The sequence below is a fragment of the Mobula birostris genome, chromosome 25, assembly GCF_030028105.1.
Source record: "Mobula birostris isolate sMobBir1 chromosome 25, sMobBir1.hap1, whole genome shotgun sequence".
NCBI classification, from domain to species: domain Eukaryota; kingdom Metazoa; phylum Chordata; class Chondrichthyes; order Myliobatiformes; family Myliobatidae; genus Mobula; species Mobula birostris.
The window spans coordinates 51,668,032-51,691,751 of NC_092394.1; the positions used below are offsets into that span (position 1 = coordinate 51,668,032).

At 43.8% G+C, this 23,720-nt stretch overlaps 1 protein-coding gene across 1 annotated transcript in view; it reads right to left on the reverse strand.

Annotated features, from left to right (window-relative positions):
- Positions 1–23,720, reverse strand: part of LOC140187656 (protein spinster homolog 1-like) — a 121,906-nt gene that overhangs the window by 22,533 nt on the left and 75,653 nt on the right. The window contains exons 9-11 of the mRNA XM_072243178.1: positions 22,952–23,017; positions 15,327–15,425; positions 14,838–15,009 (exon numbers count right to left, since the gene is read on the reverse strand). Of these exons, the coding sequence (XP_072099279.1) occupies positions 14,838–15,009; positions 15,327–15,425; positions 22,952–23,017 (337 nt within the window). The remainder of the gene's footprint in view (positions 1–14,837; positions 15,010–15,326; positions 15,426–22,951; positions 23,018–23,720) is intronic.

Below are 23,720 nucleotides of genomic sequence, written 5' to 3' on the forward strand. Positions count from 1 at the left end.
TAATGACTATAAAACTCACTAAGAGAAAAACTGGACAATTAAATGCGTTTAAGTCTAATTCCTTTGAGCAGTGATTTGTTGGTGGAGATTTTAATGTCAAATGTTTTTTTTATAGAATTCTATGTTCTTTGCATTTTGGTTAACCCAGCTCTTCTTTTCTTTTCTCCATAGCCAATGACATTGAATTCACACTTTCAAATTCACCTTTCTTCTCTGTCCTGTGCTTATTTCCTCATTCGTTGAAGTCAATATTTCGTCAGTATCCCAGTGTCCTTTTTCCCTAACAGGGGATCAAACTTATAGAAATTTTGCAAGCTATCTTTTTCTGCTGCAAACCAAGATTCCTGAATAAGCAAATCACCCTAGAATACTAAATCAAAGAGTCCAGACGCATCACGCCAAGACTCCAAGGAATTGCACCGTTGAGAATGCAGCCCAGTTCATCACAAAAATCAGCCTCCCCTCCATAGACTCTGTCTACACCTTCTGGCTGTCTCTGTAGTCAAGAACCCTTCCCGCCCTGGTCATTCAATCTCCTCCCTCCTCCAACTGGGCAAAAGATACAAATGCTTAACAATAGGCTCAAGGACACCTTCAGTCCTGCTCATATAAGATGCTTGAAAAGAACATAAAGTGTTGCATTGGTTGTTTAAGATAATTTCTAGTCCAGAGACTACAAAAGCCATGAAGTTACACTAAACCCAGCCGAAGTACCGGCTAGGCTTCCTTCGAAAGGTAGATCATGCAGGCCACCACGCTTCAGGAAATTAGTGTTTGCAACATGATTCCGTTGGTTGCACTTTGAATCTGAATAAAATTAGTTTTTCTGTTGTCTAATTGTGTACTTTCTTCTAAAAATTGTGTGTAATTTATATATTTCTTGTGAATGCTTATCTGATGTTATTTGCCTGTGGTGCTATGACAAATAAGTTTTTCTTTGGACTTGTGCATAAGACCATAAACTCAACCTTGACTTTGACTTGGGACGTTGTGGTCCTTGCTATATGATTCCATAATTCATTTGTGTACTGCAGAGAGAAAAGGGGCACAGGGTAGCAACACTAAAGAGGCAAGAGGGGAATGGATCGACAATATTCAGCTCAGGTTCGGGCAGTGTAATGCAAACAGTTAAAAATTGGTTTATTATTATTGTCACATTCACCGAGGTTTGGTGAAAATCTTGTCGTGCATGCTGTTCATGCAGATCTATTCATTAGACAGTGCATTGAGGTAGCACAAAGTAAAACAATAATAGGATGCAGAATGAAGTGTTACAGCTACAGAGAAAGTGCAGAGCAGGTAAACAATAAGGTGCAAGGTCTCAATGAAGCATATTGTGGGGCCTTATCAAGTGTCCACCTTATCATGCCAGGAAACTATTCAAAAGTCTTACAACAGTGGGATAGAATCTATCCTTGAGCATGGTGGTACATGCTTTTAGGATTTTGAGCCTTCTGCCCGATGGGGGAGGGAAGCAGAGAGTATGTCTAGGGTGATTGGGTCCTTTAGTTATGCTGGCTGTGTGTTAGGATGCACTTTAACAAATATTGACTTGTCCCAAGACAAAGTTAAAACCATGTAGATTGTTTTTCACTTATTTTTAAGTGTCCTTCCATTGTGTACAAAATATTGGCAACTTTGCAGAGTGCTAAGTAAATGGAAATCTGCCTGTCAGAATTAAATTAATAGTTACTTTCAAATGATACACTAGTTTAGACAAACACTGATTAAAGAGCAGCACAGTGTCTTAAAATGGCTCTGTACTTTGTTTGTTTTCAGTGCCATCGTGTCCAAGTCAGCTATTTCTAGGCACATCCTTTCCTTAACTCTCCAACAAGAAGAATAAAAATAAGCACTTTTCTTTGGGTGCAGTCAACCAAGCATCATTTCACTCAACATCAAAACGTTCCCAATTTGCTACCATTCGTTTTCCTGTGGTTTGGCCCTGATGGGCGAGCGTGCAGCTTTACTTTCTCAATCCACCCAGAATATCAAGGTCACCAACGCAGTTTCCATTTTGTATTGAGTTAGCTCTTTTTAACAAGGGGTGATTAGTTAGTCCAAGACTCTGGAAGTGCCATATGCAGCAACATATGCCTCCACTGCTGGGATCCAAATGAGGATAACTGAATCTGACTGAGTTATCTTCCCTTAACTTCTACAAATGTTAAAGGAAAGAGTTGCATTTACTGTATATAGTGTCCTCCATAATTGTAGGAAAAAGCTTTCTAGGCAACTCATTATCATTACTTGCCGTGCCATATGACGTAGGCTATCATGGTGACCATGATTGTTCTCGCAAATTTTTCTACATAACTGATTTGCCATTACCTTCCGGGCAGTGTCTTTACAAGATGGGTGACCCCAGCCATTATCAACACTCTTCAGAGATTGTCTACCTGGTGTCACTGGTCGCAAAACCAGGAGGTGATGTGCACTAGCTGCTCACACGACCATCCGCTGCCTGCTCCCATGGCTTCACATGACTCTTATTGGGGGGCCAAGCAGGTGTAACACCTTGCCCAAAGGGTTACCTGCAGGCTAGCAGAGGGAAGGAGTGCCCTATGCCTCCTTTGTGAGAAACATGTCTCCACCTAGCCTCCCATCTAGGCAACTAAGTTTTCTAAAAGTGCAGTGCTTGACATATTTCTTTCACTGATGTTGTAATGGAAGACACATAACAAACCAATATACACACAGAAAGCTCCCACTGAAGTGAAGGATCAAATCATATTTTTCATGTCAGCTGGAGGATCAACAATCAACAACTACCCCTGCTTTTCTTCCAGTCAGTATACGGGAAAGGTACCCGCTCCCAAAAGGAGCAGGAAAACCTTTGTTTTAATATCTTATTGGGAAGATTGTCCCGGAGTGCCAGCCTGTACCTTGAGGGTTCCAATCTCACAACCACACTCAGAACCAAGTGTGCTACCCGCTGAGCCACAGCTGACACAAGAGTTTGTTTCCAGCTGATGTTTATGTTTGCCGGTCTGGAACAGATTTTACCTCTGGGTTATTCAAAATAAAAGGTACGTTGAAAGACTCAAGCCGCCAACCTTTAGAATAGCTCCCATCTTCCTTCCCTTCTCGCCTGGTGATGTACACTTCCCACCATGACCATAATTGTTGGGGAAATTAAGGGCATCAGGGTTCTTGTTGCCCTTTAGCTCCCTGCCATCCCTATTCAAGAGTGTACTTCTGTGATAAGACGGCAAATCCGCTTGAACCATCATCTGGGCAGGCATTTTAGATACTTGGCAGGGAGCTGGAATATTCAGCAGTTAAATCAGGCAGAATTTCAGTGTTGTAGGACACAAAATTGAGGAGATGAGTGGATGAGAGAGAAAGATCACAGGAAACTGACTGCCCTCCATAATATCTTATTCCCTACATTGTTTACTGACTTCAGAGATGAATTGAAACTTGCCTCACAGAGATTCTCCCAACAGGAACTCCCAGGAACTGCGGGATGAATCATTCCTAACACAGCAGAGCAAAACCTGCAATCCATTTCACAACTGAAAACTGTCAGAGTTACTCAAGCATTATGTACGTCCACATCCCCTGTGAAGGCTGTATCAATATGACTTACAGGGTGGGTCTGGAATCAGCACCAGAAACCTGACTTGGGTTGGTCTCCTTTAAGTTAGATCCTGTCATTTAGTCTATTAGTGTTCTTATAGGAAGGAACGTGTAGAATGGACCTACACTCTGCGAAGTTCAAGAGAATGAGGAACAATCTCACTCAGAAGGTTAGGAAGCAGCTATGGAATAAGTTAACAGTTTCGGGCTGAAACCCTTCATTCTGAGCTGAAACATCGAAGGTCCATTTGCCTCCACTGATGCTGCCTGACCTGCTGAGTTCTTCCAGTTTTTGGTGTGTGTTGCTCCAGATTTCGAGTACCTGCAATCTCTTTTGGGTCTCACTCAAACACAAGGGGGGCTGACAGCTCAGTGCTATGAAAATGCTCCCACTGTTGGAGAGAGTTGTAATCCAAAGATAAAGAGCATAGATTTAGCATGAAAGGTCACTCAGAGGTTTGCAATTTTTTGGAATTCAACATCCCTCAGTGTTGTGGACAGGAGGTCACATTCAAGGCTAAGAAAGAGGTTACTGCCTGGGAAAATCTAGGTGGGAGTGTTGGCCTAAACTCCACACATTAGTCTTGTTCATATTGAGTAGAGGAGCAGCTTGAAAGGCTGCGTGATCTCCTGATGATCCTATTCTTATGTTAGACCATAAGTCCATTAGATATAGTAGCAAAATTAGGCCATTCAGCCCATTGAGTCTACTCCACCATTCCATCATGGTTGATCTATTATCCTTCTCAACCCCATTCTTCTTCTTTCTCCTTATAACCTTTGACACCCTGACTAATCAAGAATTTATCAACTTAGCCTTCACAACCATCTGTGACAATGAATTCCACAGATTCACCAACCTCTGGCTAAACGAATTTCTCTTCATTTTTGTTCCAAAGGGATGTCCTTGTATTCTGAGGCAGTGTCCTCTGATCCAAGACTCTCACACTTCTGGAAACATCCCTTCCATGTACACTCTGTCTGGGCCTTTCAGTATTTGATAGGTTTCAATAAGGTACTCCCTCATTCTTCTAAAGTCCAGCAAGTACAGGAACAGAGCCATCAAACGCTTCTCATTCATTAACTGCTTGACTCCTGGGATCATTTTCACGGCTCACCTCTGAACCCTATCCAATACCAGCACGTCCTTCCTTAGATAAAGCCCAAAACTGCTCACAATCCTCCAAATGTGCAAATGAGTGCTGGACAATAAGCTGCCGCGGTTACTCAGAGGTAAAATTCCCTTTGTCCAGGTAATGCTTCGCCCAGCAGAAGTGCAGCTGGTACAAAATCTACAAAGATACCCCCTCCCCCCAATAGTGCCTGTACACTCTTCAATTCAAGAGTTGGTGCAGATTTACAAAACTCTGGTTCGGCCACACCTAGGTAGGTAGGTGGCATCCATTAGTCTCACGAGACCATGGATCTGCGCCTGGAAAGTCTGAGTGTCCTCTCCAGGGCGCAGGCCTGGGTAAGGTTGTATGGAAGACCGGCAGTTGCCCATGCAGCAAGTCTCCCCTCTCCATGACACCGATGTTGTCCAAGGGAAGGGCAAGGGCCGATACAGCTTAGCACCAGTGTCGCCACAGGAGTTGCCAGAACGAGGTGAAGGCAATGTCGGACTGCCTCAGGGATTCCAGCTCTGAATTTGTCCTCAGGGTTCACTCCCAAAGCCTTTCCTATGAGAGGGGATGGCTGAAAGGCAGCGGAAGTTTGAAATTAGAGTTTTCCCTCTCTTAGATGGACTGCCTTCCCAGGCTGACGAGCTCCACCTACCCGATCGACCACACCTGGAGTATTGTATTCAGCTCTAGTCGCCCCATTGTGGAGAATGTGGAGAGTTTGGAGAGGGTGTGGGAAGAGCTTTACCAGGATGCTTCCTGGATTAGATGGCATGTACTATGAGGAGAGGTGGGACAAACTTGGGATGTTTTCTCTGCAGTGGTGGAGACTGAGAGGAGACCCGATGGAAGTTCAACAGATAATCAGAGGCATAGATAGAGTAGGCAGCCAGTATCTTTCTCCCAGGAGCAAAAAAATCTACTATTCGAGGGTGTGCACTTAAGGTGAGAGAGAGTAGGTTCAAGAAGTGAAGGGTAAATTTTTTACACGGGGAGCTGTGGGTGGCTTGAATGTACAGTGGAGGCAAACATAATGGAGAAATGTAATAGGTTCTTAGAGAATGGAGGAATATGAATATTGTGTAAGAAGTGATAATAGACAATAGACAATAGATGCAGGAGTAGGCCATTCGGCCCTTCGAGCCAGCACCACCATTCACTGTGATCATGGCTGATCATCCACAATCAGTATCCAGTTCCTGCCTTATCCCCATAACCCTTGATTCCGCTATCTTTAAGAGCTCTTTCCAACTCTTTCTTGAAAGCATCCAGAGACTTGGCCTCCACAGCCTTCTGGGGCAGAGCACTCCATATATCCACCACTCTCTGGGTGAAAAAGTTTTTCCTCAACTCCATTCTAAATGGCCTACCCCTTATTCTTAAATTGTGGCCTCTGGTTCTGGACGGGAACATGCTTCCTGCCTCCAGTGTGTCCAATTCCTTAATAATCTTATATGTTTCAATAAGATCCCCTCTCAGCCTTCTAAATTCCAGAGTATACAACCCCAGTCGCTCCAATCTTTCAAAATATGACAGTCCTGCCATCCCGGGAATTAACCTTGTGAACCTACCACTCCCTCAATAGCAAGAATGTCCTCCCTCAAATTTGGAGACCAAAACTGCACACAATACTCCAGGTGTGGTCTCACCAGGGCCCTGTACAACTGCAGAAGGACCTTTTAAGTTTACTTAAGATTTTAATTTGTTCCTGTGTTGCACTGTTTACTTTCTAGCAGTTGCCTGGTTACTTTGACCACGACAATAGGAAGGATAGCCATTCAACTTGTCCTTGGAGGGTAGCTTGCCAATAACAAAGGGCTGCAAGATCCCTGCTGTTGCCTGAGGCAATGTTTGTGGCTTTCTCTCAGCATTTTCTGTCTGTAAAGATTTCTACCATTGAAAACAATATAGCAACATCAAGGGGACACAAATGGGACTTTTGCTCATTGTGAAACAACATGTTTTTCATTTGGTTGATTCCATCAAGGAAATAATTCACACTTTGCCAGACTCCCACTTTATTGACTGTACCATTAAAGGTAACATGAAAGCTGAAATTCAGCTGATTTCTCTCTGTCCAGATGAATTTGTCCTCTTCAAAGAAAAGACTGGTTAATTGCCATTGTTAAACACTGTTATTTAAAAAGGCCATAATACCTGATTAATGGCTCAGAGCTTGTAGCTATTAAGAACATTGGCTCTGTTGCTAATGAGCTTTAGGTTATTGATAAATGCAATATTGATCTGTGAGTGAGAGCGAAAGCAGTTCGATGTTGTGTTTAATCCTTAGAATGGTAGAATCAGACAGCAGTGAAACAGGCTCTTCTGTCTCACCTCATCATTGCTGACTATGCTACCTGTCAACACTGATCCCATTTGTCTAAATTAGGCCTGTATTCCTTTGCGCCTCTTATTGCAATGTCAAACTTACCCACTCGTCGAAACACACTCCCCCCTAGGAGGCAGGGACTGGCCCATGTAAGGAGCATTACAGGCCGTCCCACTACCTGCCGTTCAGCTGATGACGTCCCAGCACCGATAGAGTTTAAATCTAGTGTGTGGAAACCACCCTGCCTCTTTTGCTGTCTGGGTCTCTGTGGATCAGGTAGTGGATGGTGCCACAGAAACACGAGACAGGGAGGGTGTGCTGCAGTAAAGTGGGCCCAGGTGCACACTTTAGATAAGTATTTGCCACTGTGTGTATGTTTAGTGTCTCTTTGTCCTGGTACTTCATGCACACAGTTTAGATAGGTATCTGTAACCAAGTGTAACTTGAAGAGTTTAATGAATGCTTAGTGTCTGTATTGTCCTGTAAGTAAATAGTTAACTGACTTACAGTGCCTTATGTCCCCACTCACTGAACCCGCAAACCTGATTTCACACTATCCTACTCAAACATTTCTTAAACTTTACAGCTGTATCTGCCTCTGCCACTTCCTTTGGCAGCTCTTCACAGACTCATCACCCTCTGTGAGACAGCCTAACTTCTACTTTAAATTTATACCACTTACTTCAAACTGTGCCCTCTAGTTCTGGTCTACCCTGCCCTAGGATAACGATTCTATCAATCCTCCCTATGCTCTTTAATTCTGTAAGTCTCTGTAAGGTCGTCCTCAGCCTCTAAGGCTCCAGTAGAATAAACCTAGCTGATCCAATCTCTCCTTGGAACCACAGTTCTCCATTCCAGGCAAATCCTCATTGAAAAATTCAAAAGATTTGCCCTAAGAAAGAAATCTTGTTGATGATAAATTGTTATTGGTACTGATTTATTGTCACATCAACTAAGATACAGTCTTAAGTTTGTCTTGCATACTGTTCATACAGATCCAATCATTAAATAGTGCATTGAGCTAAAATAAGGTAAACCAATTTATAGCAGAATATAGCAATTCTGCTATGTTAAAGCAGAATAAAATAATCTGCTTTATCCAATGCAGAATAAAGTGTAAAAGTTACCAAAAACAGGTGAACAATGAAGTGCAAGATCATAACGAGGTAGACTCTGAGTCTATCTTATCATAAAAGAGGTCTGTACAAGGTTCTGATAACAATGGAACAGAAGCTGCCTTTGAGCCTGGTGGTACGTGCTTTCAGGTTTTCTTATCTTCTGCCAGATGGGAGAGGGAGAAGAGAGAATGTACAGGGTGGGTGGGGTCTTTGATTTGGCTGACTGCTTCATTGAGGAGGCAAGAAGTATAGACAGAGTCCATTGAGGGGAGGCTGGTTCCCGTGATGTGTCCACAACTCTCTGCAGTTTCTTGCGGTCAGTGCCATCCAGAACACATGGTGTTAGGACTTTTACCCAAGGAATCCCATGGAACAGGAGTTGGGTTGTTATGTTGAAGTTGGTGAGGGCAAACTTAGCGTACTGTGTGAAGTTCTAGTCACCCACTACAAGGATGTTGCTGGATCTTGAAGTCCTGAGTTATAGGAAAAGGTTGAATAGGTTAAAACTATTCCCTGGAGCCCAAGAGGATGAGGGGAGACCTTACAGAGGTATATAAAATTACAAGCATACAGATAGGGGGAATCCATACGGGCTTTCCCCCTCAGTTTGGGTCACAGGTTTAGGGTGAAGGTGAAATATTTAAGGGCAATCTGAGGGGACATTTCTTCACTCAGACGGTGGTGCAATTGTGAAACCCAGCTGCCAGCAGAAGTGGTAGATGTGGGTTCAGTTGTAACATTTATGTTGCAGGGGGCGACTGAGGAGAAACCAAGTGCAGGACACCAGCACATCGACTGAGTTGGGGATGCTGGCGTAGACGTGAACGTAGAACAGCAAACCGGAGGAATCTTGACAAGGAGACGGGATCTACAGGGACTATCTTGAAACTAGAGCAGAACCTGGAACTAAACTTAGAACTAACGGGTCTAAGTGGACGAGGGAATGAAGTATCACACAAGAATCGACCAACAAACTGGCAACCTGTGTAGTGACACCATCGTACTTATTTCACAGTCTCTGATGCAAACCAGGTGTACCGTAATTAAGTAATCTAGCAGCAATTGGAAATCTAATAGCTGAAATTAGGGCATAATCAGGGAGAAAGGAGCGTTAAAGGGGAACATCCAAACGGAACCATGACAATTTAAGAGTTGTTTGTAAGGAAGGGAAAGGTTTGGAGAGATATGGTTCAGATGTGGTAGATGGTACTAAGTGGAATATCAGGTCAGTATGGCCTAGATGGGCAGAAGAGTGTGTTTTTATGCTGTAGTACTCTATGACTCTAGTTCTACTTTAAGCCTAGTCCAACCACAGTGAGAGGCACGTAGAAATTGTGCCCACCATTAACATGGGGAAGGTGCTCAGCTTGAGCCAGAGACCAAACTCAGATATGAAAGGACAGTGAACCATCTTAAGGGTCATCAAGGATACACAGGAGACTGCAGATACCGGAAACTGAAGCAGGAGTCTGCTGGAGGAACTCAATGGGCAGCAGGTGGGGGGGGAATAATTGTCGGCATTTTGTGTTGAAACTCTGGGGGTAAAGAGCTCAATTCCTGACCAGCAGCTAGTCCAGATACATGAGGAGATCCAGTGGGAATTCTCTGTACTTTGCACAATGGATTTGTCCTGATAATGCATTCGCTCCTCTCCCTTTATTGATTTAGAGGTACAGCACAGAACGGGCCCTTCCAGCCAAACGAGCCGAGCCGCACCACCCAACAGCCCACCTACTTAACACCAACATAATCACAAGACAATACACAATACTAACCAGTACTTCTTTGGATTCTGTGAGGAAACCCACACCGTTCACAGGGAGAACGTACAAACTTGTTACAGACAACACCATAATTGAACTCTGAACTTCAGATCGCTCCACGCTGTAATAGCGTTGCGCGAACTTCTGTGCTACCACGTGCCCAGGCTAATATCATCAGGAGCTACCCCCTTTCTGGACTGTGTACTGATCCCCAGGGTTAAGTAGTAAAAGAAGGAATGGATCCAAGCAGCTGATTTTTGAACTAGTTTTAACGGTAAAGAAAGCACACACCACAACAGGTGGTGACTTTTATCATGAAGGAGTCCAAATCCACTTTGGATCGAAATTAAATTGTAGTCAGAGAGGATTACTGTTACACTAATCCTGAGGTTTAGAGAAGGGGGAGCAGGGAGTATGTACCCTTATACTATTTTGAGGCGAGTTTTGGTAGATGCACACTGAGGAGACAGGAAACTCAGATCAACAATTAGGTTGCTTGAGGAAGGAAATGTGCATTTTCTAGCCCCCATTTCACATCCGCTTTCACCCTGCCTCCCCCAGACACAATGGGGATAGAGTTTCCCTGGTCCTCACCTATCATCCCACCAGCCTCCACAGCCAGCATACTATTCTCTAACATCTCCACCATTTAAAATGTGATCTCATCTCTCACCAAATATACCACCCTCCCACCCACCTTTACTGCTTTCCACCCTCTCCAATCATCCCTTCCCCACAGGAGGTGCAACACTGTCCCTCTCTCACTACCACCAAGGGACCTAAGCAGTTCTTCCAGTTGAAATGGAAGTCCACCTGCTTAAGTTATTCAGAGCTCTTGATGAGGCCTCCTCTATATTGGTGAGACTAAGCACAGACTAGGTAACATACACTCTGCCTACAATGGTTACAAGCCATTTTAATTCACATTCCCCTTCCCACACCAGCCTGTCCATATTTAGCTTCCTTCACTACCAGGCTGAAGCAAGGTGCAAATTAAAGGAAGAACACCTCATATTATGACTGGGTAGTCTGAAACCTAATGGGTTGACCATTGAATTCACCATCATCAGGTAACCTGCTCTCCCCTTCTTTTTCCCACTGATCTACCCAGGTCCTCCCTTCTTTCCAACTTCCATCTTCAGCCCTTCGTGATTCAGTTTCTTTCTCCTCTCGCATCTACTTCATCTGATTATCACCCCACTGAGTCACCTCCCCCAGTGTTCTCACTGGGTCACCTCCCCCAGTGTTCTCACTGGGTCACCTCCCCCTGTGTTCTCACTGGGTCACCTCCTGCAGTGTACTCACTGGGTCAACTCCCCCCCGTGTTCTCACTGGGTCACCTCCCCAGTGTCTTCATTGGGTCACCTCCCCCCGTGTTTTCACTGGGTCACCTCCCCCCGTGTTCTCACTGGGTCACCTCCCCCCACTGTTCTCACTGGGTCACCTCCCCCCAGTGTTCTCACTGGGTCACTTCCCCCCAGTGTTCTAACTGGGTCACCTCCCGCAGTGTTCTCACTGGGTCACCTCCCCCCCCTATGTTCTCACTGGGTCACCTCCCGCAGTGTTCTCACTGGGTCACCTCCCCCTGTGTTCTCACTGGGTCACCCCCCCCCCGTGTTCTCACTGGGTCACCTCCCCCCACTGTTCTCACTGGGTCACCTCCCCCCGTGTTCTCACTGGGTCACCCCCCCCCCAGTGTTCTCACTGGGTCACCCCCCCCCCCAGTGTTCTCACTGAGTCACCTCCCCCGTGTTCTCACTGGGTCACCTCCCCCAGTGTATTCACTGGGTCACCCACCCCCAGTGTTCCCACTGGGTCACCTCCCCCAGTGTTCTCACTGGGTCACCTCCCCCAGTGTTCCCTCTAAGGTGTGCGCACACACACATCTTTCGCTACTGGTGCATAAAGGAATTTAAAAGGTTGTCACCCACTACCCCATTGGCATGTTAAGTATATTTCACGAACGCACACAATCACATTTCCTTTTTCAGTTTCTGATGCAGACGGTGCTGACAATGTGGAGTTTTCAATGATTTGTCTGCAGATTTTAGAACTGGCTTATTTATACTTTTTTATTGAAGGAATTATTGATTCACTATGTCAAGTTCCAAAGAAGCAAAGGGCGTGTGAAGCGCAGAGGAACTGCTAGTTCATTTAAAGTGGAATGGCTTAGTGAAACAGTAGAAACTGCTTCATCGCAGTCATGAGGTCAGGAACCTGCAGTACAAGAAATATTTATGTACAGCACAGAAGGTGGTGTTAACTGTGTGTATTGTCACAATGCAAAAGTTGCTGGAGGATTTGTACATGGGAAGAAGTGGAGTGATTTTTAGAAATGGCTTTTTAAAGTGTCACTTAACAAGCAAATCACATATGGACTCCGTACATGCTAAAACTCTGGAGAGAAAATCCTTCATTACCTGTGTAACTCTCTGTAAGGTTTCACTGTTAATGTAATAGCCTCTCTGTAATGTTTCACTGCTAATGTAATGGTTTCTCTGTAGCAGCAGTGCTTGGGTTATGACTAGGGATAACGGGGGCTTTGGAATCTGTGCCATCCAATGAGAGGCATGTTGTTTCTTCTTGTGTGTCTAAGAAAAGGGATTCGTGGTCTTTCGTTGGCGTGAGATGGAGGAGACACGAATGGAAAGAGTTGGTAGACTGCAGGATGGAGTGGACTTGGAGCAAGGGTCCAGGAGTCAGCGATGCTTTACAGGAGGCCGATGGGGAACAAGTGGACGGAACCGTGAGCTCCAACGTGCACATTAGACTGTTTCATTAAAACAGGCCTTTTTTCTTTTCTTTGCTAACCCTAGAGTCAGATTAAGAATTATAAAGCTCAATCGTTTAATTGGTGTACAGTACTGTCTGATATTTTGCGGTACGGATTTGTAACCAGGCAACACCTCACAGCATCCACACTAACGAGATTTCTCAGTTTGGTTGGGCCAAAGGCTCCCTTCCCCTGGACAAGCACATGCTGGCCCAACCTGAGGGATACACCCGCTGTAGGCCTGCTCCATACGTTTTGTAGGAGTGCAGCGAACGAGAGCAAAAACATTCAAACTCATTGATGTGCATTATCTTATTTCTTGTAAACAATGATCAACAGACTGGACTTGGTAGCGTATTATCCTTGGAATAGCTTCCACTTAAAAATTCAGTGCGCACGTTTTGTTGTCGCTGGGCAAAAAATTGCACAGCACAAGATTTTTGCACACACCGATCATTACAAATTAGAAGGAACATTAAACTCCCATCTGCCCTCCCCACCTCCTTCACGATTCCATGCTCCACCTTCCTCTCCACAATCCACAGCCTCCACTCTCACTTCTGAGCGTTTGACACCCCTCCCTCCATCTGTCGATCACCCACTCCTCACCTAGATCCACCCATCACCTGCCAGCATTTCTTCTCACCTCTTTGTACTGGCTATCAATATTACGTTTGTCCAGATGAGGGGTCTGAACCCAAAACGCTGACTGCTTACTTCCTCCCACAGAAGCTGCTAGACCTGCTGAGTTTATCCAGCTTGATTTTGCTAATGGTTCAGATTAGTGATCGTTCTTTGGAAATGCATTCACAAGGCTCCATTTAGTTTCACCTTCTACCCTGCAAGGAACAACATAATGCAGCGATGGTGAAGCTGTTGGTAATTTATAGCAGGGGTGATTGATAAGTTCGTGGCCTAAGGGAGAAGGAGATGAGTTATTAACTTCAAACTTTCTGCATAATCACTCAAAGAGTTGAACTGCACGTGCAGGTAATGAAAGCTGTATAACTCATCTCCTTCTGCCTTAGGCCACGAACCTATCAATCACCCCAGCTGTGGATGCTTTCTGGAGGTCCAAGATCCGTATGCTCCACGACCGCTGGAGTAAGTGTGTACATGTAGGAGGGGGCTATGTTGAAAAATAAATGTGCTAGGTTTTGTAAAACTGACTCCTTCTACCTTAGGCCACGAACTTATCAATCACCCCTCGTAGTAAGGATTCTCTGTCACGTTCTCAGGAACAGACAAAGCAAAAGCAGCAGAAATAAAGCAGTGTTCTGAAAGCCATGAAGTCACCTATTGCTCTAGAACGTGCTGCATTTAATCAGTGCTTCCCAACAGAGAGTACAAGTGCATACAATGTAGAAAATGATGGTAACGTTGAAGATTGTGAGTTTCTTGAAGCAATGGGAAAAACAGAGGCACTATCTCAACAAGGCAGCATCTATCATCAAAGACCCTTACCGTCTGAGTATGTCATCTCACAGTTACCATCAAACAGGAGGTTTAGAAACCTCAAGTACTACAGCAGCAGGTTCAAAACCAGATACTTTTCTTCAACCATTCAGTTCTTGAACCTACTGGTACAACCCAGATCACTACCTCAGGACAGTAACACTAGAAGAACTTTGGACTTCTGTTCTTTCTTGTATAATTTATGTCTATTTGGGAATGTTTCTCTGATGCTATGTGCCTGCAATCCTTCTGCAAGTAAGTTTTTCATTGCACTTGTGCGTTAATGTACAATACATGCATATAACAACAAACTCGACATGACATAGCCAGGAGAAATTATGCCTAACCCATGTCATAATCTCATCCATCAAGCATCATTTTTAATGTCTTCTTCAAGCAAAAATCTATCAACCTCATTTTTTAAATTTTTATTTGACTCCTGGCAGAGCAGCTTTTTGAGGGAATTATTGAATTTTCACCAATATTTATGTGTGAGTTCAGCTTATAGATTTCACCTGAATGTTCTTGCTCAAAGGTTAGGATTGCTCCTTGTCATCACTGCACCACCACAGTGACGGAATACCAAATCATTTGTCCAAATCACCTCAGTTAGTTCATGCACATTTAAAGCAATAGATATCGAGTCTATACAGTGGGTCTCCACGATTTAACACTTTTAGCACAACAGAGCTTTACCTTGAACATATTTGATTGTATTGCTTTGGTCTTCCTCTAAATGGTTAGCAGTGCAAAAGAATAAGGCTGCCCCGATAACAACCATGAAAGGGCAGATTAAGAGTGCGTACTGCAGACTCACAAACTCTCGATATGTAGAAGGCTGCCGTCCCTCCTGAAGAGCATTGGAGATCTACGTGCAAATAAGAAAATTAATTAGTTTATACACCATTTCCATTTTGTATGTTTCAGTAAGATAAACTCTTCTACGCTCCAGTAACAATAGTAATCCCTTCCAACTCAATTTTCCTTGAAAAGACAGTCCCCTTTCTGTCTGGACTGGGATGATACTTAGGAATCAGCATTGCACTGTTCCAAGTCAGGTGCATTCCTTCTTCAGGTGCAGAGGGATAACCCATAGAAGATGGTTTACACCACTGAGTTAGACCTTGCATTCACTGGAATGGAGACCATGGGGAAAATGAAGCATAAGGAGAGGGTACTACTTACTTCACCAACAATGTACGAACTGAAGGCATCACCGAGAACACGGGAGATGGTAATTTGCACTGCCTCAGCCATTGAGCGACAGGGTGGAATAACGACATACTGAAGAAACAATGAAAACAGACATTGTCGTTTACCTTTCACCCCAAACTGAATTCATGCTCACCCAAGCACTAACCCTTTCCAGAATGCTCTCTTCTGGCACTACGATCCAAACTCCTCTAGCTTGCCCTGCCTGAAGCAGGCTTGTCTAATCGGCTAAACTGGAAGTGGAAAGTCCTGAATTCTCTGTCCAAGCATGGGAATCCATGTGGACATTCAAGGCTCCAGTAAGTCACAGATGCACAGCACTGAAAGTGGTCATTTGTCCATCGATCAGTGGAGATTACTGTCTATAGAGGATAAGGCTCCATCAGGGCATATCGGAAAAGTAAAATGATCTTCAGCCTAAGATATTTGCATTCTTCAATTTTGGTTTGTTAAGTGACCTTTTTGACCTCCAAAAGACATTAAGACAGGAAGATGGATGAGAAAGGTTTGGAGGAATATGAGCCAACATGGGAAAATGGGTCTAGTTTAGGTAGGCATTTTGGTTGGCATTGAGCAGGGATTATGGTTTGTGTCCATGCTCTGTGGCTCTATAAGTAATCCTGATATTGATCATCAGTGGCAACGTTACCTTCATCCTCCAAGGCCCTGGGTTCTGGCATTTCATCCATAACCCTTTCTATTTCTCTACCCTCCATAAAACAGTTTAAGTTTCAGAGGATCTACTGTACCTTGGAGCACCACGATGTCAAGTTTTTACTTGACAAACCTCCTGTGAATTGCCTTTGGGACATCTTACTGCATTAAAGTCATCATATAAATGTGAGTAACTATTGCAACAATGATGACGTTGTTGACAAATCATACCAATGATTGTCTGTTACGTTACTTGGAACAGACAAAGCAAATGGAAATGTGAAATTCGCATTAACAAATGAATCCAACACTTTAGGGGAAGAGAGAGCAGGAGAAGCCGTTGGAGAGAGACTGATGATCAAATAATCAGAAACCAAAGATAGTGCGAGCTTAGATTTGGAAATGAAGTATGGAAAGTCATTATAGACCTGGTAGGGGGAAGTAAGTAATCTATTCTTTGATGCCATTTTTGACAAACAAGAAACAGCCTATCCTGATGCCTTTCAAATCCTTGCCAGGGTTTTAATAAGGCTAGCTTGAAGAAACGTCAGCACAACTACCATCAGCACATCACCTGCAGCACCAGAGGATCCAACACACTCAATACACTTCCAACAAGACTGCCTGCTATTCCATCCCTCAACTGCATTTCGGGAAATCTAACCATCTGTCTGTCCTCCTCCTACCTGCATATAGGCAGAGTCAAAAGGAAAAGGCACTGGAGATAAGGGCAACGCGGAGGTGGTCACAGGAGGCAGAAGAGTGGCTGCAAGATTGTTTCAAGTCAGTGGACTGAGCCCTGTTCAAGGGACTCATCAGAGGACCTGAATGAATACACCACAGTTCTCTGGAATTTATAAGGGCGCTTGTGGGCGAGTGTGTCTTCACAAAATCATTCAAAGTCTTCCCCAGCCAAAAGCCTTATTTTGATTCATAAAATCTATTTGGATCAAGTGGAGCAATCACAAATACATGTCTAACATCTGTCTTTTCGAACAGTCAAAATCAAAATAAATTTATTATCGAAGTACTTATATGTCACCTTATACTATCTTGAGATTCATTTTCTTGCAGGTATTTAAAGAGCTCAGGTGCTTTCAGGACTTTTTTGGTGGGCTGCAATCATAAAGATCTATTAGGCACTCAGCAGGATAAAAAAGAAGTGAGGTATAAGTGGAGCGGCCATTGTGTGAGTGGACAGTTTTAGAGAGGTCAGGCTTTGACGCAACAGGCTTGGGCAAGCACAGGCAGAGGTTCCAAGTCAGTTTCTAGCAGGTTTTATTTTCTGTTAGTTTATAGCTAGTACACTGAGAATGAGTCCAGAGTTAGTAAAGTTCCTTCTGTGAGATGTGGGAACTTTGGGAGACCTCCATTCTCCCCGATAACTACATCTGCATGAACTGCAACAAGCTTCAGCTCCTTAGAGACTGTGTTAAGGAATTGGAGCTCGAGCTGGGTGACTGTCTCATACAGAAAAATAAGGAGGAGATAGATAGGAGCTACAGGGAAGTAGTCAACCCCTGAGTTGCAGGAGGTAGATACCTGGGTAACGGTCAGGAGAGGGAAAGAGATTAGGCAGCAGTGCAGAGTACCCCTATCGCTGTTACCCACAATAATAAGTATACTGCTTTAGAAACTGTTCGTAGGGACAACTGACCGGGGGAAGCCACAGTGACTGATCTCTGGCACTAAGTGCTTCAGAAGGGAAGTGGAGTGGGGTGGGGCGGGGGAAGAAGGCAAGTGCTGTAGTGATAGTGGATTCCATAATTAGAGGAGCAGAAGCGGATTTTGTGGACATGAAAGAGTCTCCCAGATGATATGTTGCCTCCCTGAAGCCAGGGTCAGGGTTGTCTCTGAATGGGTCTAAGCATTCTAGAGGGGAAGGGTAAACAGCTGGAAGTCATGACACATATTGGTATCAATGACATAAGTAGGAAAAGGGAGGAAATCCTGAAGAGAAAATATTGGGTTTTAGGTACAAATCTGAAAAGCAAGACCTTCAGGATAGTAATATCAGGACTGCTGCCTGTACCATCCACCAGTGAGGGTAAGAACAGGATGGCTTGGCAGATGAATGTGTGGCTGAAGAATTGGAGCCGGGGGAGGAACTCCTCTGTGGAAGGTACAGTTATGACCTGTACAAAAAGGGCAGGTTACATCTGAACCCAAGGGGCACTAATATTCTTGTGGGCTGGTTTGCTAGAGCTGTTGGGGAGGGTTTGAACTAATTTGACAGGGGTATGGAAACCAGAGTGATACAGGAGACAAAATCAAAAAAGCTGATGAATACACAACTGAAGGTGCTATATTTGAATGCCCGCAATATACGGAATAAGGTAGATGATCTTGTACAACAGTTGGTTCAACGTTTCACTGTCATTCACCCATACATGAATGTCCATGAATACAACCAAATAAAACAGTATTACTCCGGGGCTAAGGTGAAAAACACAACACCAACTGTCATACACAGCACAGGACCCATATAGCACATATAAGAAATCAGTAAAATACAGTCACACAAACAAGTTATATACTACATTATGTGTATAATTGATGTTCTAAGCATCGCTGTGTTGTGGCTGCAAGAAGATCATAGCTGAGAGCTTAACATCCAAGGATATAAATTGCATTAACAGGATAGGCAGGTAGGCAGAGGGAGGTGGGTGGCTCTGTTGGTAAAAAAATGAAATCAAATCCTTAGAAAGGGTGACATGGGATCAGAAGATGTAGAATCCTTGTGGGTAGAGTTAAGAAACTGCGAGGGTAAAAAGACTCTGATGGGAGTTACATATAGGCCATCGAACAGTAGCCAGGATGTGGGCTCCAATTAATAACAGAAGATAGAAAAGGCATACAAAAAAAGCAGTGTTGCAATACTCATGGGGGATTTCAATATGCATGTACTATAGATTGGGAAATCAGGTTGATGCTGGATCCCAAGAGAGGGAATTTGTAAAATGCCTACGAGATGGCTTTCTAGAGCAGCTTTTGACTCAGCCAAATATGGGAATGAAAATTCTAGATTGGGTGTATGTGCTGACCCAGATTTGAATAGGGTACTTAAGGTAAAGGAGAAAGTGGTCATAATATGATAGAGTTCACCCTTCGTTTTAAGAAGGAGAAGCTAAAATTGGATGTACCAGTATTATAGTGGAATAAAGGGAATCTCAGAGGCACAGCAGAGGAGATGGCCAAAGTTGATTGGAAGGGGACACTAGCAGGGATGATGGCAGAATAGCAATGGCTGGAGTTTCTGGAAGCATTCCAGAAGGCTCAGGATAGATACATCCCAAAGATGAAGAAGTATTCTAAAGGGAGGATGAGGTAACCGTTGCTGACAAGTGAAGTCAAATACAGCATAAAAGCAAAACAGAGGGCAAAAATTAGTGGAACAATAGAGGATTGGAAAGCTTATTAAAAACAAACTGAAGGCAGCTAAAAAGCTGTAAAGACAGAAAAGATGAACTATGAAAGTAAGCTAGCCAATAATACAACAGAGGATATGAAAAGCTTTTTTTGAATATATAAAGGGAGGTAAAAGTAGCTATCAGACTGCCGGAAAATGACGATGGTAGTGATGGGGGACAAAGAAATGGCAGACAAACTTAGTAAGTAAATTGCGCCAGTCTTCACTGTGGAAGACATTGTAGAATACCAAAATGTGGGAGTGTCAGAGGCCAGAGGTGATTGTTGTTGCTATTATTAAGGAGAAGTGCCTGGGAAGCTGAAAAGTCTGAAGGAAGATCAGCAACCTGGATCAGGTGGTGTACACCCCATGGTCTAAAAGAGGTGGCTGAAGAGATCGTGGGGGCATTAGTAATGATCTTCCAAGAATCACTACATTCTGGAATGGTTCTGGAGGAATGGAAAACTGCAGATGTCACTCCATTTATTAAGAAGGAAGGGAGACAGAAGGAAGGATATTATAGGCCAGTTAGCCTGACTTCGGTTGGAAAGATGTTGGAGTCTATTGTTACAGATGAGCTCTCAAGGTACTTGGACACACATGACAAAATAGGCCAAAGTCAGCATAGCTTCCTTAAAGAAGAAATATTGCCTGACAAATCCGTTAGAATAATTTGAGGAAGTAACAGGCAGGATAGACAAAGGAGAGCCAGTGGATAATGTATACTTGGATTTTCATAAAGCCTTTAACAAGTTCCACACGTGAGGCTGCTTAACAAGGTACGAGCATATGGTATTGCAGAAAAGATACTAGCATGGATAGAAGATTGGCTGACTGGCAGGAGGGAAAGAATGGGAATGGGGGGGTTCTTTTCTGGTTGACTGAGGGTGACTATTGATGTGCCTTAGGAGTCAGTGTTGGGACTGTTTCTTTTCACATTATATTTCAATGATTTAGATGAAGAAATTGATGGTTTTGTGGCCAAGTTTGCAGATGATACAAAGATAGGTGGAGGGGCAGGTTGTGTGGAGAAACCACGGTGTCCAGAGAAGGACTTAGACTGATTGAGAGAATGGGCAAAGAAGTGGCAGATAAAACATAGTGTAGAGAAGTGCATTGTTATGCACTTTAATAGAAGGAATAAAGGCTGAGATTATTTTCTAAATGGGGAGAAAATTTTAAAATCAGATATGCAAAGGGATTAGGGAGCCGTCATGCAGGATTCCTAAGAGGTTAATTTGCAGGTTGAGTCAGCATTCATTTAGAAAGGACTAGAACACAAAAGCAATGATGCAATGCTGAAGTTTTATAAGGCATTGATCATTCTTCGCCTGGAGAACTGTGAGCAGCTTTGGGCCTTTATCTAAGAAAAGATGTGCTGGCATCGAAGGGGATCCATAGGAAGTTTTCGAGAATGATCGCAGGAATGAAGAGCGTTTGATGGCTTTGGGCCTGTATTTGCTGGAGATAGGAAGAATGAGGAGGAATTCATTGAAACCTATTGAATATTGCAAGGCCTAGATAGAGTAGATGTGGAGAGGTTGTTTTCTATAGTGGGGAAGTCTTGGACCAGAGAGATGTCCATTTAGAACCGAGACGATGAAAATTTTCTTTAGTCAGAGGTTGGTGAATCAGTGGAATTCATTGCCACAGATGGCAGTGCAGGCCAAGTCATTGGCTATATTTAATGCAGAGGTTGATAAGTTCTTGATTAATCAGAGCATCAAATGTTATGGGGAGAAGTCAGGAGAATGGAGTCAAGAGGGATAATAGATCAGCCATGATGGAATGGCAGGGTAGACTCGATGGTCAGAATGGCCTAATTTTGCTCCTATATCTTATGGTCTTATAGTCTTAAGTGGGAGAATGGAGTGAAGCTAACTCTATTTTTGGGTGAGTGAATATAAGGAAATGGTGGTGCAGAAATTGAGCTTCCAGATTAGTTAGACAGAATTAAGAACATGAAATGCACTTATGAAGCACTCAGCCGATCAGCGAGTATCTCTGGGAAAAGAAACAGCTAATAGTTCATGGAAAAGGGTAAGTGAGAAGACAAATCATTTGTAGGGAGGGTGGAGGGGAGATGGATAAAACAAAGGGAATATCTGAATATTCCATTTGGAATTGCTGCAAGTTCGATTCGCTGGTTTATTGGACGAGAGCAGGGGCGGAGGGTTGGGGAGCTTGCTGGCCTCAGTCGTAGTGTGGACTAGATCTCAAGCTACGGTGTCGCCTGTGTACAGGTCGGTGGACTCCACCAGAGGCAGTGTGGCACAACGTCTAAGCTGGAGTCAGTGCTGCCCACTGGTGTTCACTCGGTGGGCATTGGGCTCTATTGTGGTCAACTATGGATTGATAGTGTGAGTTTTGGGACTCTTTCATTGTGTGATTGCGATACCATTTGTGCTTGCTATCTTGTACGTGCTGTGTGTTGTGTATGACTGTTGGTGCTGTGTTTTGCACCTTGCCTCTGGTATAACACTATCTTGTTTGGCTGTATTCATGAGTATTCGTGTATGGTTGAATGACGATTAAACTTGAATTGAATAGGGTGAGGCCAGGCATGCCCAGGTGATCCCACTTTAATACATGAGAAAGGGAAGTTATAGAGGAAGGAGGTGATGGGAAGCAAAGGGCCATGCAAAATCTGTGAGCTGCAGGTCGAAGCTTTGCTAAAATGAAGAGGAGAATGCTGGAAATGCCTGACAAAACCAGAGAGGGAGAAACATTGAGTTAGTAGTGAAGATAAGCACCAATTAATCAGATGAAACAAGGAGAAATTACACTACACAGAGATGTGAAACCTTGATACTTTACACCCAAAGGAGGGTAAATTGGGTGGCCGGGTGGAGGTGTAAGGCGCTCCTTCCATCTGTTAGCCTGCAGGTAGCACCTGAGCAGCCACCTGAACAGGGTCACATGAAGCCCTGGGAGCAGGTGACGGATGGTCATATGAGCAGCCGGTGCACATCACAAGTCCTGGTTATGTGACCACTGACATCAGACAATCGCTGGAGAGTATTGATAATGGCTGGGGTTACCGGTCTTGTAAGGACACTGCCCAGAAGAAGGCAATGGCAAACCGGTTCTGTAGAAAAATTTGCAAGAACAATCGTGGTCATGGAAAGACCATGATTGCCCATGTCATACAACACAGCACAAAATGAACCAACAAAAGGTGGAAGCCCAGTCTTGTTTGTTCAGAGGTGGATAGACCTTTGGATAATTGGGCCATCTAGGGATGTGAAGATATTGCTGAAAATAGTGCCAAGGTGGGAGAGCAGCAGGGTTTTACTGAGTGGCAGAACAGGCTCAGAGGATTGGGTGACCACACCTGCTCCAAAAACTCTTAATCTTGTGGTGGGATTCTTAACAAAAAATCATTGACTTCATGATCTCAGTTTGTGAGTAGAGAATGCAGGTTTAGAATTCCCTCACACATTTCTACATTTGAACACACCTCTTCACAGAACTAAAATATCATTAGTCTAGGAACAGTTGATGGGAGAGTTGGGGCTTTTTATTTGCTACTCACCAACAGAATATCTGAAACTATTATCCAACTCAGGCCGATGAAAAGCTCACCAAAAAAGATGCAAACCTTTGGAAGAAGAAGAATTTTACTCAGCATGTCATTTTTACTGCAATCAAACTCTAGACAGGAAGATACTCAGATTGCAGAGGACAGCAAGAGAATAGCAATGCTTGCAGTAACATCATTCTGAGCCTGTCCAATGCAGAACGGAACACTGAGCCCACCCTATACAGAACTGAACAATAAGCCTGTCCTATGCGGACTGCCATCAAATAGAGGACTGATTACTGAGTCCGTCCTATGCAGGACTGAATACTGAGCCCTATACAGGACTGATTACCGAGTCCGTCCTATACAGGACTGAATACTGAGCCCTATACAGGACCGATTACTGAGTCCGTCCCATACAGGACTGAATACTGAGCCCTACACAGGACCAATTACTGAGTCCGTCCTATACAGGACTGAATACTGAGCCCTATACAGGACTGATTACTGAGTCCATCCTATGCAGGACTGAATACTGAGCCTGTCCTGTGCAGGACTGAATACTTAGGTGGGTGTGTATGTTTTGCAGTATAGCTGTATTGTAAATTAGCCTACATATTTAATAAGATAATATATAGAGGATAATATTATCATGCTTTATTGATTATTGGATATAACATTGCATTATAGGCTGTGGATTATTTTGCTATTGTGCAGATGAGAATAATACACGATACATACAATATTGATTTCTCCTGTACAGTGGTTAACTTCACAGAAT